The sequence below is a fragment of the Coloeus monedula genome (assembly GCF_965178545.1).
Source record: "Coloeus monedula genome assembly, chromosome: 1".
Lineage (NCBI taxonomy): Eukaryota > Metazoa > Chordata > Aves > Passeriformes > Corvidae > Coloeus > Coloeus monedula.
In genome coordinates this window covers 66,276,428-66,294,586 of record NC_138781.1, presented here as the reverse complement: position 1 = coordinate 66,294,586, position 18,159 = coordinate 66,276,428, and the positions used below count along the sequence as shown (strand labels likewise).

The following is an 18,159-nucleotide window of genomic DNA, read 5'->3' as shown; positions in this document are numbered from 1 at the left end:
CAGAGAATGCATGTCTTTTGGCTGTCACAACATGGATTGTACATGCAGTGGACGTAAATATGAAGTAATGCAAAAGAGTGGAATGGGATTCTTCAGCTACTTGTGGGAATGTTTAAATTGCTGTCATAATGCTCATTTTGAGCTGTGTATATGTCTCATTATGAGGTCAAATACTTATGTCCTTAAAAGCTTTTAATGAAAAAAAAATACACTGTAAATGTAGTGTATATTGCAGATATTGAAAAGTATAAAGTTCTGCCACTTCTCGTAGTAATCGCTGATTTTTAAAAATGCTTGTGTGTGTGTGTGTGTGTGAAAGTAGTTTTTGTTGGTTGTTTTTTTTAAACTAGAACGAAGATGCACAGTTCAATTTTACTGCCCCCAGTGTGCATTAGAACTGGTACATGAATTTTTGTGGTACTAAGTGGGGCTTCATGTTAAGTGCCTACTAGAGATGCACTGTGGGTTTTTCCCTCTATGGAAAACACTTATGCCAAGCTTTGTTTGTTCAATATATCATATTTATCTCAGTGGGTTAGCTTCCTCTGCTTACAGCTTTTTATAATTCTCTTCGCCAGCAAAATGGAACTAATTTTTTTCCAAAGTACATAACTGTAAGTACCACATCAACTGAATTGCATTTATTTTTTGAAGATCTTTGCTAGTATAGTATAGTACCAATATTTATTTTTTGAACGTCAAAGGAATTCTAAGAAGTCTTAAATAATTTTGTTTTTCTTGAGTGTAAAATATTTTGCCATGTTCTGGGCTAAATTAATGTAATGTTGATTAGATGATGCCCATATAATCTTTTTGTTTGCATTACTGTTGTGCTTATCTGACATACTCAGAAAATTAGTACTATTTGTACTGTAGTAGAATATTATGTATGCAGGTTTTCTGGTACCATTGAGTTGCTGCTATGAAAGCTCACACACGAAAAGGCAAGAAGTCACAGTACTAATAAGGAAACTGTATGACTGTGTGGGTTTTGGAATATAACAAATGTATAAAGGGCAACACATAAAGAACTGTTAAACAGTGTTAAGTGTGTGTTTATATGTACAAATGTTTGCATAGATCATTCAGCAGTTGTATTTAATTTGATATATGTTCTCAACTCACACTTTAGTTATCTAGCAGTTTTGTACAATAGAATTAATTTGTAAACACTGCCAGAATATTTTCTAGCTGGTTTGTAATTTTTTAAGAGTTTTTTTAGATGTGGATCTGTAAATAAAATTGTAGTATTTAAAGTTTTTGTCTTGTGGAAGAGGAAAGTAAAAGTTGTGTGAGCATGAAGATTTATGAGACAAAGGGGCACTTTTGCGAGGGAAGAGAAAATGAAGACTAATGCAGACCATCTTTTTTTTGTACAAATTAAACACTTGTCCCAATGTGTGTGGGCAAAATACTAATCTAATTTAGCTTTGCATTGTATGCTAGTTTAAAAAAAAAACAAAACAAACCTCTGTAAAATACTGTAAAAAAAAAAAGAAAAAATCAACAAAAAAAGCTTTTATGGTGAGTTTTGTAAATAGATTTATTAAAGGGTGACCTGTTCTCTAGCTGTGATCTTACCACTTCAAATGGATGTAATTTGAATAAATTTTGTATGGTAATGAATCAATAAAAATGAAATTTTTTAAAGACTTTAGATTTGTATGCAGCTATTTAAATTTTTCTCACTCTTGGTGCCTGTCATACTGTTTCTTGAAACCTGTTACTGTTTTCGTTATTAGTGCAAAGACTCATTTGACACCAGATAGTTTCAATCCCATTTTTTTACAATGCCAACAATAAGTTCAGTGGGTTTTTTTAAGCCAGAGTGAAACAAGAAGAAAAGACACGTGTTAAGAGACACAGCAGGTGATCCAGAGGCTGGGATAATACAAGTTTATTTTTATTTATTCCCTCTCCTCTCATATGAATTAGAAACAGACTTCTTGCAAACTTCATAGAAATTGTGTTATTGTAGGATTAAATCACATGAAAGCAGTTGTTGAGGATCTGCTTAACCTTCCTACTGATAATTCTCCAGAAGTTTCCTAATAGTAGCTTTGAAAAGAAGTTGTGTTTTCTTGAGTCCTTTGTGCCAGACCTGTATTTACAAACTTGTACATCTTTTCTGGTATTGCTTCAGCACCTTTCTAGATACATGCCATCCATCAATTGCCAAAAAAAAAAAAAAAAAAACCTACAACAACAAAAAAAAAACCCAGGATAATAAAATCACTGTAATATGGTTGAGTGCTTAAATGCTGTAATGTTGTACCTCTGAGCAAGTCATTTGTATCTTGTCAACTTCCTGCACACTAGGAGAAGGCTATTACTTCCTCTGTGCACCTGTACGTATTCAAACATGTCCACACTGCAGTACTGAAAGGAAGATTACAAAGGTCCTCTCTATATTCTTAATAAATAATAAGGGAGGGCTAGATGGCTGTGTTCTCTGATCTCCCTTTGAAGCAGAGATGGCAGTAAATATCTGCTGTACCTCCCTGGCCTGTTCTCTGTTTCTCTATTCTACAGTTGCCGTAAGCACTTTTTTATTTGCCCCTAGAATCTGCTATGGATTACCAGTTTTCATGTCATTTTCCCCTCTCCTTCCTTCTGCTTTTATCTGCTTTGCAAACTTGCCATGTGCTGAGGTGCAGGATAAAAAAACCCAGCCAGTTAAAATACTTATTCCTGCTCCTCTGGGCTAGCATGGTGTACCTCAACATTATTCAGTGTACAAGTATTAGTTTCAGGGAGATTTTATTGGGGGCTGCATATGCTGCATTCCTTGGCTGCCAGCAGATGGAAGAGGTTTTGGAAAAATCTGTCAAAATGGCCTGAATGATAGGCAACTATTTATTCCTTTACACACAGGAAAGGAGTTTGAAAGTAAAAGGGGACATTCATGCTTTTGAACCTACAGTAAGAACTCATCCACCTACAAATGACAAGAAACAGTCACTTTAATATTCCTTTTGACTTACACCTGAAAGAATAAAGTGCACCTTGGTCTTGATGCAGACACGAACATTTTTGTTGTAGAAAGTATGAAAGATATGTAAGGTACTTTCTGTAGAGTGAAACATAGCTACATGTTTAAAAGCACCAAAGTTAGTATATGTCTTTTCCCCCTACATGAAACACAGTTAATGCATGAAGCCATTAGCGTTCCTGGAGCCAACAATTCTCAACATTAAGTGAACCACGAGCCTGTAGAGCAAAGTCAATGCAGTGGTATTAACCAAAGCATAAACAAGTAGAATTCATCTCCCCATTCTGCTTTTCTTGCTGAAGCAAGATCTGCCTGGATATTACTGTACAGCTCAGCAATGGTCAGAAGAATGCTTGGCCTTTATTAAGTCTGGGAGTTTCTTTATCCACTATTTTCTTTCTAAACTTGACAGGGAGAAAGTGTCACATATAACAGGATAAAATGGATTGTTACCAGTTCTGAGTGGTGCTGAATGTTGCTCACAAATGATCAGCCAGATTCTCCTAAATTTCAAGAATAGAGGAAAAAAAAAATCTAATTTCTTGTATCTCTTTTAGGACTCTCCATTTTTTTCTGAATACCTTCCCAGCTATTTCCACCCAGAACTGATGTTAGTTAGCAGAGAATAAGGTTGCCATATAAAAATTGAGCCCTCACCTCCCTGGCTGTTTTCCTTCCCTAAGGATGTTAGTTGAGATGCTCTAAACCAACTAAGGATGTGTCTTCTACTAACCAGGAGCTGAATTCGAGATTTGGATTTTATTTTCCTGGTAGTTTTTTTATTTTTCCAACTACCTACTCCTGCAAAACCTATGACTTCAGTTGGTAACCTAGTCTGAGGCTGATGTCTTTGAGTCTACCAGACCTGAAGAGTAGGAAGTAAAGTCTGCAGGCAACTTGGAAAGGAAGTAATCTAAAGCTCTTCTTTGGACACTCAAGGAAATGGAGCATGTCTGCTGCCAGCCCAGAGAAGGCCAGTACTGGAAGTTGTACTCCTAGCCACTGTCACATAAAAAGCAGTTTTCCCAGATAGATATGGATGAACTTCTTTCCTCTGATCAGGAGGTGTAGGAAATCATCTGCTTCCTTCCCTACCTGCTGTGCTACCTGCTGTCTGATGCAGCTTTATTTGTTACTATGAATATGCTACAAACCAGCTTAGGTTTGTGAGCTTCAAAAGCACTGGGAGAGTGCCTTCCATGTTGTGGCTACCTCCTAGGACTCAACACGACTGTGTTGGTACAAGGGCTGCTTGGTACTCTGCATTCTTGGCAGCAGGACAAAGTAAAGGCTCTGCTGGATCATGCTGGAACTGATCAGTGTGGCCTATTTATGTCACTAGGTATGGGACTCATGGGCTTTTCCTGCCTGGGAGCTGCTCTTGGAGATCACTGCCTCCCCTTAATGAGTAGTGTTGGTCAGTGTTGGCCATTTGGAGATTTTTGGTTATGTCTTGCAGGCTGTCTGTGCTTTGCTCTTTCAGTCAGCCATAAACCAGCTGTGCGTGCCCAGCTGCGTTTAACCAGAGCACAAACACTTGGCTGGTGGGGACAGCTGTGAGGTAGGGCAGTGCAGTGCTCCCAGAACAGAGAAGCTGAATTCAAGGACTGCGTGGGAAATACTTTGAACATGGGAAACTGAAAAGCGAAAAGGAAGAGAATCGCTAACCTTATCAGGCAGCAGTTAAAAGGCTGATTGGTGGTATAGATACCATTATTACTGGCCTAGTAAGGACTGCTGACACCATAGGAGGAGGTCTGAAATAGATCAGCATGGCCACCCATTTTGAAATATTTTCCTCCATTCTCTCCTGGGCTAAAAATGCTACAAAAGTAACAAATTACACATCACACAGTGGCTCGCTGAAAGAATCTCTGGAAAGTACTTGTGTGCCTAAACAAAGACCAAACAGGAAGGCAAATATATCTTAAACAGTAACAATGACTCTATCATGAGACCAGGGTGATATTAATAGTGCTCAGTCCTGCTCAGAATGATTTGTTCTTAAGGACTGATTTAAATGAAGGGCTTCTTTCTGTCCCAGTTCTCTTCTTTAAATCTCTCCTGTTCCTTTGGCCACATTTTCTTTTTTTTTTTTTTCCCAGTGGGCATTGTCAGCTAAGCATTACATAAAATAAGCACTAGTTTGTAGGAAAAGGAGAGGGAAATAATTTTCGTAATTAAAGGTTGCCACATTTTATCTGCGAGTGAACCAACAGACCTTCTATGGAATACACTCAGGGTTTTCATTACCTTTCCCCCCAGTTCCAGGGAGACTATAATCTGCTTTTTAAGGAGTAAACTGACTCCAAAGGCCCCTTCTAAAGAGAGAAACTTGATGTTTGATTTGCAACTACAGGAAGTGGTGACTTTTGCATTCCAAAGCTGACTACCTCAAAATAGAATATGTTAAAGAAAGATACAATATAAATAATCGTTTTAGGTTAACTGTGCATTTTAAAGCCAAAGCAATAACATTATGCTCACTCTGTACAACACTTTGATCATCAAGGACACTGCACACTTAATCTGCTCAGAACTTTAGCTTCAGCCATCCAAGTCCAACACACTGGTGTTTTACTAAATATCAGTCAGAAAAGTTTGGAGGGAAACAGTGCCAGAAACTCTAGCCATCTGATACCAAATGTTTTGACCAATATCGTTTAGACTATTCAGCAATGTTGCTACTAGCATTGTATTTTGAGGAAATTAAAGATAAAAAATAATGATAAAGAAAGGGCATTGTGGCCAGAAGAGGGTTGAATAGCTCATCACCCATTTAGATCCGACACACCAGAATCGCAGCCGCTTTAACTGGATAGGCATTGCTGGGGTTGCTAATTTCCAATTAAAACGAAGCTGAGTCTCCAAGGCTCCGGGAGGCTCTCCCGCCGGGGACCGCGCTCTCAGTGGCGAAGCGGCGGTGCCGCGCCCTCCGTGCTGTTGTGGCCTCCGCCGGCCGCCGTCCTGGCGTCGCTGCGCGCGCGGGGCTTGGGGGTGGGGCGCGATGGCGGAGCCCGGGTAAGGTGCGGGTGAGTGTCAGGGTCGGGATGGGCCCCGGCCCTTTTCCCTCCGCTCCTCTCCTCTTCCGTCCCGTCCTTCCTTCCCCTGCCCGGTTCTGACGGTGTGGCCAATCCCCTTCTCCTGCCTGCGCGATGTTCCCATCCCCTGTGGGGCCTTCCCAGGGCTCCTCGTTAACGTCGGGAGGAGGAGACGAATCTCCTGGCGGGAATCTCCGGAGGGGTCGGCGGCCGGGATGCAGCTCGGGGATGGGGTACTCTCAGCGGGGGGGAAGCCGGGGAGGGGAGCCGAGCCCAGCTGGGCTTCGGGGTGTGCGTGGTCCAGGCGGCGGCCCGGCTGCCCCTCGCCCGTGGGCTGTACTTGTGTCTGTGTTTATATATATATATATGTATAGTTTACGTATTTATGTATATGAGGAGAGACTGTGGAAGCTGGGCCTGTTTAGTCTGGAGAAGAGAATACTGAGAGGGGATCTCGTTAATTCATATCAGTATCTCAGAGGCGGGTGCCAGCAGGATGGTGCCAGACTTTTTAGGTGCCCGGTGACAGGATGAGGCCATAAAACGCAGGAAGTTTCACTTTAACATGAAGAAGAACTTTGAGGGTGGCAGAGCACTGGAACAGGCTGTCTGGGGAGGCTGTGGCGTCTCCCTCTCTGGAGACATTCAGAACCGACGTGGACACATTCCCTTGTAACCTGCTCCAGGTGGGCCTGCCTTGGCAGGGCTGGATGATCTCTGGAGGTCCCTTCCCAACGCTAACAATTCTGTCATTCTGTGATGTATGTATACACACGTATATTCACATGTACATGTACATAATACTTGGTCTCACTCTGTGTTAACGGTACAGTTTTCTTCTGCTCTGTGTGAGCCCGGGGATAAAATCCTGGGGCGTTCCCGGAGACATCTGTTGATAAATAGCTGAAAAGAGCAGTCCTCTTCCACCCGGATGGAAGTCCTCCATATGTGCAAGGAGATTGAGGAGGGGTGACCAAAACAGACTGGCACAAGGGAAGTTTTGTTTGTGAGAAGATGTTAAAACAACTGTAGTTTTTTATTTGCTTACTGACATTTTTTTAAGAGAAATGTAGAGTTCTGTAGGTGCAGCTTGGCAGTATGAGAAGAATACATTAACTTCTAATTTTGTTATTGCTTCTTATTTTAGTCAATCTACCAGAATAGCTGCAGGAATCTGTCTTTATTTTTTTTTTCCTTGTGAAGGAGATACCATGCATGCATATGGAACTAGTGCAGATATCAAATAATCTGTTTTAAAATAACTTCGCAGTGTTCTAATTTAAAAAAAAAATTGTGAATGATTTGAACTAAAATTTGCTGTTAATCTCTCCCTTCTTTCATTCAAAATCTTAAACTGATTGAAGGCAGAATCTGGAGGAAGTCTGAGATAATTTAAATACATCTGACTTTGGGAAAAAAAAAAAAAGACTATAGAAGAAGGATTAAAAGAACAGTGCCCCTGCTCAGGAGACAGGGAAAATGTGGGTACTCTTCCAGCCAGCCAGCATGTGTACCCAGTCCACATGAGGTCAAGCTGGGCAAGGAATGTATTTCTGCAAAGGGAGGATGAATACTTGTTGGACAATAACATGGATTCACGGTTTTCTGTCTGCTAGTTCTTCTTGTTCATGTCATATCTTTTTTCCTTTTCCCCCACCCCCCAGGATTACTGTCCAAGAGGATTTAGACCTTGCTTTAAAAGGTAGGCATTTTAGTTTGTCTGTATTCTTTTTTCCATGGGTCACCAAAATAAGCTAAGCTTAGTTGTTTTTCCAGCTGCTCCATTACATTGGATATTTTTCTGTAAGAGAGAAAAAAACAACAAATCAAAAGTTTTTATTCCCTTCCAGATATTGATTTGATGACTTTACCTATTTGTACATATTGTCAGTGGTATAAAGTAGTGTAAGAGATGTCACCTTTCCCTTGTGTTCTTTATTGTTAGACTTTTCAGGAATGTTTATTTTTGTTCACCTTTTGCTGCATTATTTTATAGATCCTGGGGTTTTTTTTATCTGGAAGAATGCTAATTGCCTAAGTAGCTGGGGCAGATGCATCCTCTTTGTGACGTCGTTCTGTTCCTTTTTAAGTTAAATGCAGATGTGTGATGGTTCATGAAGTTTTATTGTACACGAAGTTTTATTTTGAACTATATTTTGCAATATTGGCTGATGGACACATGCTGGGAAAATGCATGGGGGTTTAACTTCTTATGTTCTTCAGTAATTCATTTGCAACATCTGGAAGTGTTTTGATGCCAGTAGCAAATCTGCCGTTCCTGAAGTCTAATTTTAAAGAAATTAAAGCCTTGCTTTTTTGTTCTTCGTTGTCAGTTAGTAAAGTGTTGTATTTTCCCTGTAAACTCTGTGAAATGCCCTTATATGATTTCCTTAGTAAACTGTTGGTTTATGTAAAAAACCTGAGTTTCCAGTGGTACTTCAGACTTTATTGTAATTAGGAATTACAGCACAGTATGGCATGTAGTTAATGCAGTAACATTTTTTTATAGACTCTTCTAGCAAATGGCTTTTTTTTTGATTCCTGAAAACTAACCTGGATTTTGACATATGCTGGGAGGTGCATATACATATGTATTCACTTTCTTGTGGAAAACGTAATTAGATTTTAGCAATCTTTTAGTATATTGTTCTAGCCAGATTATAATATATTTATTTTTTATTAGTTAGGTATAGTTGTTTAACGTTCTGTACCTGAAAACAGAAATTTTTATTTTATTGTCCCAATGAATGAACTAATTCAGATGAAAGGCTGTGGAATCAGGAAGTCTAGGAATAGTTTGGTTTGTTTTCAGAAGGACTATGAAAACATATTTAGATAGTGTCCCCACTCAAATAAGAGAGCCAGAATGGCCTCTGAAGCAGTCACTTGGATTCTGTAACTTTCATTATTCTTCTGTGGCGTGAGTGGAAGTACATCCATCACGTAACATGAGCTCACTATTTTATTATGATGCTGACGTGATTAAAAATATCTGTATCTTGGATGCGTTGTGTCAGAGGAGATGAAGGGTTTTTGAATTAGAAGATGACAAGGTACAGATGATTATAAACATGCCATTAAGAATCTATATGGTTTGTGACTTTCTCCCTGCCTGTGTTTGAGATATCGGGGGAAGAGGGCATTCTGGAAATGTCTCTGGATAGTGGGTTGTTTTTATGTGCTCAGTATCCCTCATATGTGCGATATATTGCACGCATGCTTAGCAATACATCTGACTTTTCGTTATGAGAAATGTACAGTAGATATGAGGCCTTGGTTTTCTACTCAAATGCTTTGCTAATGCCAGTCTTTTCCAACGCTTCCTGAAGATGCCTGCTGCCTGTGAGTCAGTGCTTGAGGATATTGAAGACATCGTGTCAGAAGAAGATTTGAGGCCACACGATCGGCAGTTTGTGAGAAAGAATGTTTTTCCCAAAGTGCGAAAACGCAACTCCCAAAAAAACATTCAGACAGATGATGAGCCCCCAAGTGACAGGTAAAGTCTTACATCGGCCCTGTGTCATTGCTTTTCTTGTATCTTGCATGCTCTTTTCAGCTTTTAAAAACAAGGTGGAAGTTCGTGTTATGTCTTAATGTAAAATCTGTGTACAAGATAAAAATGAGTAAAATAGTTCTTATAGAACATAGAGAGAATAAATAATAAATCCTAAGCAAATTTCTTTTCCTAGACAGATTTTCTGTAGAAATCAGTTATTGCTAAGATGTTGATGAGTGGAATAATTAGACTGGAAAAATGGTTTCTGTTATGCTTTTAGGTGTAAAACTTTTCTGAAAATTTGTCTGTTACATGCTAATTACCTAAATACAATCTGAGCTTTCAAAATGCAGTCCTGGAGTAGCCTTTTGACATCTGAAATGAGAAATAAGAAAAAAATCCTGAGAGTTGATAAAGGCTTGAGGTTGGAAGGTCATCTTGTCCAAACCCCCTGCTTGAGCATGGCCACGAAGAACCAGCTGGCACGACTCTGACTAGGTAGTTTTTGAGTATCTTCAGGGGATGGAGATTCTACAACCTCCCTGGGTAACCTGTGCCAGTTCTTGGTTATTCTTAGAGTGAAAAAATTGTTTCCTGATGCTCAGAGGGAGCCTCCCATGTTTCAGTTTGTGCCTGTTGCCTCTGGTCCTGTTACTTGGGCACCACTGAAAAAAATCCTGTCTCTGTCTTCTTTGCACTCTCCCTTCAGATATTTGTATACTTTGATGAGATCACACTGAGCCTTCTCTTCTCCAGGCAGAACAGTCCCAGCACTCTCAGCCTTTCCTCTTATGAGACATGTTCCAGTCCCTTTGTGAGCTTTATGGCCCTTTGTTGGACTGTCTCCAGTATGTCCCTGTCTCTCTTGTGGGTGCATCCTGTTAGGGCCCAGGGACTTATGTATGCTCAGTGTGCTGAACTGTTCCCCAAGCCAGTCTCCTTTCATGAAGTCTCCTTGCTTCAGTCTTTCAACCTGTTTTCTGGATCCTGGGATTTGCAGAGGATGTACTTTTTGTGCGTACATCCTGCAAGTGACATGGTAAAACTTCTTTTGAACTTGCGGTTTTATTTCAGTGGAAATAGTTTGCAATAAGCATGAAATGTATCTTTGCATTTTTCCTACTTGTGATTTCCATAAGAACAGAATCTGCTGCATTAGAATTGATTAGAGTATAGGTTAACTCAGTTATTGATTATAGTTTCTACTGCAGTTCTGAGATCTGGGGTTTTTCTTTTTTTTTCCCCCTTTTTCTGCACACTCGTTTAAAGTTGGTGGATAAAATTTCTGTGTATGATAAAGATGAAAATAAATTGTGGATGGAAATTTAATTTCCTGTGGAGAAATTAAATTTTGAGTTTTCATCTGTGTTCAAAAGAGATTTTATAAGCAAAACAATGCATCTTTATCTGCATGCCCCTAAAAGTGCATTGGCCCCGATCTGCCAGGAGTGTATGGACAGCTGAACTGGTGCTCTGTAGATACTCCACACAAGTACTTCATGCCCCAAAGTGTTCAGGTACTATATATTCTCTAACAGGCTGCGTTTTAGTGTTTGATACCCAAGAAAGTGCATTGAACATGTGTTGTTTGGACAGCAGGAAGTCTAAATACCCTGTGTTTACACTTAATGATCATTAATGTTCCATCAACAAATTTCTATTTTTAATTAGGGGAAGTGTCTGTTAAAAAAGAAGCGTGGAGGGGGAGGGAAAAAAAAGAAGCTGTAGGCAGGGTGCAGTATTGTGTTCCAGGATGTGTGGTGTTCTTGTACTGGAGTCTTTAGCTCAATTGGCAGTTATCCCAGGAATTTCAATGAGAGCTTCTTGCAGAACTTCTTGTTGGTTCTTGGAGCACTGTATGTGCTAGCTCCACACTGCATGTCTGCCATGCTGCTTCTGTAGCCTGGAAGGGTTGGGATGGGAGCTTCCCACTGTTCATACGGCTGGTGGCCATCAAGTTAATTTATAGAGCTGGCTTGTGTGGAGGGAACTACAATCGATGCATGCCATAATATCAAAAGATTGCAGTTTGTTTGCTGGTGGCCTAATTTCACTGGTGTCACTTGAAGGTTACTTGTACATGATATGATAATTTTGAAAAAGTTGGGGAGTTTAGGTTTGGGGTTTTTTTTTGGTGTGTTTATATGTGTGTTTTGTTGGGGTTTTTGTTGCTGCTTTAAGATAACTGCAGTGTACTGAATCTGTTGTTATCCCGCAGCTCTTGCACCTTCTCCATGCTAAAACTCTTTTCTATCTCTTGCTAATTGTGGTGGATTGACTCTACCACAATGGAGAGAACTGGAAGAGTAAAAGTGAGAAAGCTTATGGGTTGAGATGAAGACAGATAAAGTGAAGGAAGGAGCAGGGAAAAACCCCAAGTGATGCGAAAGCAATCATTCACCACCTCCCACAAGCAGACTGGTACCCAACCGGTCTCGGAACAATGGTTATTTTGGAAAGACCAAACCCACAGCTTTTATTGCTGAACATGATGCCTTCTGGAATGAATTATCCTTTTGGTCAGCTATTCTGTTCATGTTCCTCCCAGGCTGTTGTCCATCTGCAGCCTGCATGTGGTGCGATGGAGCACAGTGGGAAACAAGCAAGCACTGTTCAGTGATAGCTGAAACACCGGTGTCTTATCAATACTTACAGTCACAGATACAAAACACAGCACTATATGGGTTGCTGTGAGGAAAGTTACTCTATCCCAGCAAGGCCTAATACCCATTACACTAAAATCACATAATTACTGTTTTTCCTCAGCTGTTTTGGAGTTGTTACTGTTTGTGTTGCTTATTTTATGTTTGAAGAAGTTCATTCAGTCAGTTCAGTGGGCATAAAGGGGGAGCTTGTTCATCATTTAACTTGCATTTCTCATTCCTTTTTTACTTGACAGCATTATTCCTGGTGTTCAGAAAATCTGGATTCGTACATGGGGATGTTCTCACAATAATTCAGATGGTGAATACATGGCTGGACAGCTGGCTGCATATGGATACAAAATTACAGGTAACAGTATGACTGAGCCCTGTAATCAGTTTTTCTAGGGTGAACATTCAGTGCTGTCAAGTTGTCGTCAAATATTTTCAGTCTTAATTGAAGTCTTAATTTCGGTCTTTTATGCTTTTAAAAATCCCCTTCTGATTCCCTTTCTGATCTGAAGCTGAGGAGGTAAAGTGTTTTCCTGGCATTAAGCAGAATGATTACAGGATGAGTGCTTTCAGAATGGTTATATTTTCTTGACAGGGCAGACATCAAATAGATGTCATTCAGTGCCTTTTTTAGACATTTTACTTGCTAAACTGAATTGAAAAGTTTTCATAAAAGTGGACGGGAAGTATATTAATTCTTGGGTTTTAATTGTAATTGGTGGAACCCAAGGGGGAGAGAGAGAGAGAGGCAGTGTGTTTTCACTTGGTGATGTGTGTGTTTGCACTGGAGCAGAGGTGGTCTACTCCAGGTGAATGATCTTTTGTTTCAGGAGAGAATATCAGTATGATGGAGGTGGGATGATACAGGATTGTACCTTGTAGATTCCAAAGAGCTGAGAATGCTATTTCTCCTTCCCTTCCAAGTACTTTAAAAATCTCCCCAATCCTAAAAATACCCCCAAACTTGTGGTTGTGCTAACCACATTTCATCTCCTTAATGCAAAATATGCTGACAAAAAAGTTGAAAAGTTAGATTAATACCATGTTTCAGCTGAGAAGTATTATCTGAATACTTCTGTGTAGCTTTTGACTACTCAAAATAGGAACTTAAGTTTTATTAATTAATTCAAATTCAGGTGTGTCTCGCCCTTGAACTTGTATACTGAAAGACTCCAAAGTTGTCTGTCCTGACATTTTTCTAAAAACATTCCTGATTTCACAAAACAGCTGTTTCTTTTCTTGAACACCTCATGATACTGTTAAACAGTTGCATCTCATTTTCCTTTACTGCTGTTGATCTTTCTTAAGTAGAAATAAGACACTGAATTATTCAAATGCTGAACTATTTTAGGGAACCCAGGTGATTATTAAATTAGTAGTACAATTCTGGAGTAGGTATGCTCTTTCCACAGGCAAGTGGAATGCTGGTCCAAAAAACCTTATTTGTAACAGCTGTTGGTATAAGATTGCAAATGAGTTTGCATTATGGCTCTCTTAAATTTAACTCCTCTTTACCTTAGTTTTTCTAATGCATATGTTCCAGAAGCTACTTCTGGGTTGTCAAGATTCAGATGGCTGTTCTGTGCTTTTGAAATTTTACTGGGAGGGATGTAGGAAAGATGGGAGTGCAGTGAAGGAAGGAACTACCTTAAGTTTTTGATACCTTACTCTATCTTTTTAGAAAATTAACTGTTCATAACATTAGAATTGAAATAAGTCTATATCTAGAATCTGAAACTGAGAACTAAAAACTGAATAAAAGTTGCAGTTGCTGGGACAGGAGTCCCAGAGTAATTTTGGTAGTTGTAAATGAAACTGACCTCTAGTTTCTTGTCCTTATTAAATCTAAGTCTTGATTTAGTTTATGTAAATGTATATACATACATTAAATGGAAGAAACAAAAAACCCTCAGTGCTAGGTGATAGCCAGAAATTAGGCAGTGTAGTTTCTACTTTTTGAAATTAAGTAATTCTTGTCAATCTCTTCTTAAGAAGGCATGTTTGGCTTCTTTTATATTAAGTCATCTGGGAAGTTCAGATAGAATGTCAAATAGGGATTTAATCTTTTTGTCCTATACAGTGAAGCAGTTAGTAACAGTAACTGTTGCTTAACATGATCTGAATTTCAAACACTTCTTGAAATTAAACTTAATATTGTTTATGGTATGAAAAAAATAAGAAGAAAATGTTTTGCAAGAGCTATTTTGTAAATCAATGCCTCTGTTGCTGGAATTTGTTAACTTTATGTAAAACTGTTTTCTTGAGGAAAAGATAGAAATACTCACTAAGGTGAAAGATTGTTGTCACTGTGTCTTGGACAACTATTACTTAAATAAAAGTGTTTGGATTAGCCTGATTCCTACATGTTCCTAAGCTTTTGAGACAACATTTACTGAAAAGATGATGAAATAAAGTTCTTGCTTTAGGAAATAAAGTGAGCTTTACCTGCAGATATTGCTCCATTATGAAGGAGTCAAGCACTATTTCTAGTGTCTTCTGTCTAATTTCAAGATTGGAAAAAAACATAGAAGGAAGAACAGCAGCATCAGACAGACTCCTGTTGTTAACTGGAAGTTGTAACAATGCAACCTGCCTTACAAGTTGACTTACCTGAAACTGAACAGAGATATAATATCCTCCTTGCTTTCCATGTGTTTCAAAAATGTTCTTTCTGTACAAGCACCCTTTGTTGCTTCCAGGAATGTCTATATCCAAAGGTGAAAACTGAGGGCTGTGCTTTTCAGAGCAAAGACTGCCTTTGTCTGGGGACAGACCAGAGTGTGAATCAGCAATACACAGATACTGCAATAACAGCAATGGTGATTAAAAGTCAGGAACTGCATCAGCTTAAAAATAGGCAAAGGGAAACCAGCAGAAGAGCTGAACCTATTTTTGTATTTGCTTTTACAGTGTGAAGGTAGGCAGCATTCTGAACAAATCTGGCATGCTGTCCTGTGGGAACACGAAGCTCTTTTATGAGCCTGAGCCACACAGAAACGTGTGGACCAGCTGCTATCAGTGTAGGGCTGTACCATGGGTGCTTGTTCATATTCTGAAAACAGTGTAGCTGATGGTGGCTTTACTGGTTCTAAAACTGGATTTGGTTTCTTGGCAGCATGACTTGCTGTATAGTTTAGATATGCCTGCAGACCTGCTGGAGTGCTCCCTGTGAGATACGCCCTGGAGGAAGAAACTCTCATGGTACGAGTAATGCCTGCTGTGAAAAACAGGAAGTGGGCGAGCTGGGAGCTTTCAAATACTGTGAGCAAGATTTTTGTTTGGGAAGGGAGTTCAGTATGTGTGTCATATAGCTGCACTTTCTCTCTGAAAAATGGAGCTGCACAGGTATAGTCAGGCACAGAATGCTTCGACTTCTGAAGTGGGTAGTTGTATTCACATATGTTGACATCTGTATGTTTCTAGTTCTGTGGAATTAATGGGTTTTGGCCCAGCTTTGAATGCATTTTGATGGATCAAGACATTAAGTATGCTTGTTATTTTGTACAGATTGCTTCTGGCTCAGGGCTGCTCAGGTCCAAAGCATTCCCTCCTCAGCCATTGTAAAACATGCTGGGGGTGGGAAAGGTGTTGCTTAGAAATATCAGAAGAATGAACACTAACTTTTATGAAGATGAAGCAAAAACTGTTAGAAAACATTCAGTGAAACTAAACTAGTAAAAGCTTACCTGTGCTACACTTTTGTGGGTTTTGGAAATAAATGCTAGTACAGAACTTAACTCCTCCTCTACCATGGGATTCCAGAAACAAGAATTGTTTCTGCTCATTCAGTGGGCTTGGCTTTGATTTAGCACTTAGAAACTGGGTTATGTTACAGACCTTTAGCTTTACTTGTGCAATTTTAGACTAATCTAAAATTAGTTCAGGCATCCTATGCACTGTCTGAAAAATTTCTTCTGCAACTGTGTTGGATGGGAAGTTGCTGTATAGAGCTCACTCCATTATTATGTTTAGCTGGCAGGACTTGTGTCAGCGAGACTTGCCAATTCCTATTGGATCTTAGTGTTTATAGTCCAAGTTACATGTCTTACAGCTCTGTAACTCCCTGTGCAGAGAAGTTATGTATTCCTCTAAAGCAAGTATCAAATAATATTTTGAAATCCCATTAAAGAAATTAACTGGGTTTTTTTCCCTCTTCTACTTGTTAATTTTCTAAACACTTGTCAGTTTTGTTTACCAGTGGATATAACTGAGGTTTCATTAAGACTCTCCATCTGCTTAAACAGCACATTTGAGTAGAAGAAAGAAGGAAGAAGACAAGAAAGGAAAAAATGCTCTTGATCTTCTTAAGACCTCATGTTGAAAAGAAGACAGGTGTAAAAGGAAGGAGTCTGCTGTTGAAAAGCAGATGAGGTGCTACAATCTAATATGGACTTCAGCGTTCAAAGGCATTGTCTCCTGTTCATTGTGTTGAATAAGCCATGCTTATGTAGACTTTGGCCATCCCCATACAGACACAGCAAAGCATGCTGCAGCATGAGTTTTATTCATCCAAGTGCAAAATAAAGAAAATTACTAAGACTGTACAGGTATTGATTCATGGGTTGTGAGTCACTTCAGAATCTGGTCCTTTGTTTCAAGTGTTGTTTTGAAAGTACTTCTATACTCCACAATAAAATTTTAATACTAGATCTTAGTTTATTTTATTGTTTTAAAGTAGAGATCTCTTAAATAGGTTATTGTATTACTAAAATAAGCTCTCTGCAGCCTGAATAGTGGTTGATGAAGTATTTTGACTATGATCTCTGCTGGTTTCCAGTGTGTGCTTTTAGTTGCTCAGAATCAGCGCTTGGTCTTTCCATTTTTTACTCTCCACCCTGCTCTCAACCCTCTCCACAAAGCTCAAATGTTCCTTCCTAAGTATCGTGTAAAATGGTAGTGACTACTGTGTAGTTTTTGGGGTGAACCATCCTCATGGTGAGGTATTTTTAGTATTCTTTATTAAGCTAAAAGACAAATCTTTATTCACTGCTCATTAAGTGCCTTATCAGTCAGAGAATTCAAGGTTAGTCCTTGTGTTTGTATTTGTACTTTTCAAATGGTTATGAGTGCAGTTCCAATTTAGAAGAAAAAGATAATGTACAATCCTTTTTTAGGGGGCAGGGAATGCATGATGTGTGTTTAAATATGCAAAATACCCCACACTGCTTTTCTGGTGATGAGAGGTGTTTCTGTTCTCTCTACAACACTGCAGTCATGAAACTGTCTCTGACGCAGCTGAGCAATGGAGAAAAGGGAACAGAGATGTAAATTCTGGTGTTTTGTACCCTTGGTGAAGAATTCCCCTATTGTCTTTAACTTGTAAAGTCACTGCCCTGTATCGTTTTTGCATTTCTTGATAACCTTACTGGCATACCTGTTCTGCAACAGATTTCTCTTTCAGATTCAAGCTGACTCATAATCTGGATGTAAAAGCTTTTGAATGTTGATACTGTGAGAGGCAGTAAAGTAACTTATTTCTGTACATGTTGTCTTGAGATAATTGCCTTACAGTTCCAGTGATGCTGATTCCTGCTTTTAGAAGATTGGAGTTTCTGTTAGTCACAAGTTTGTTTTGTGTGTTGATTCTTGGTGTTTAGGCTTGAAAAGAGTGCTCTGACATGCAGTTATTATGGGAATACTCAGGATGTGGGTGTGGTGCTTTTCTTCTTTTTAAAATCTGAAACTTCTATGGTGAGATGGTTGGGAGAATGAGGAGAGATGGTGAAATGGGACAGAGCAGGGAAGAAAACAGGTGAGGCTCATGGGATGTAGCAGATGGAGTTGCACAACTGTAGACGATCAAGATTTCCCAGTTCTTTGGGAGGAAGAGAGATTCCCAGTGCAGCCAGAAGTGTTCTATAAGGCAGTGAGGGTGACAATGAGTCTGGATACTGTTGGGATGGTTTCTTTCAGCGTAGAGTTCATGTGGCATCATGCTGTGACTCATCTGCAGCACTGCATGTTCCCCAAGTCTCT

At 39.4% G+C, this 18,159-nt stretch overlaps 1 protein-coding gene across 1 annotated transcript in view; it reads left to right on the top strand.

Annotated features, from left to right (window-relative positions):
* Positions 1-5,976: 5,976 nt before the first annotated feature.
* The window catches only part of CDKAL1 (CDKAL1 threonylcarbamoyladenosine tRNA methylthiotransferase), a 379,155-nt gene continuing 366,972 nt past the window's right edge, over positions 5,977-18,159 (top strand). The window contains exons 1-4 of the mRNA XM_082282699.1: positions 5,977-6,024; positions 7,698-7,735; positions 9,363-9,529; positions 12,429-12,541. Coding sequence (XP_082138825.1) covers positions 9,363-9,529; positions 12,429-12,541 — 280 coding nt within the window. The 5' untranslated portion in view covers positions 5,977-6,024; positions 7,698-7,735. The remainder of the gene's footprint in view (positions 6,025-7,697; positions 7,736-9,362; positions 9,530-12,428; positions 12,542-18,159) is intronic.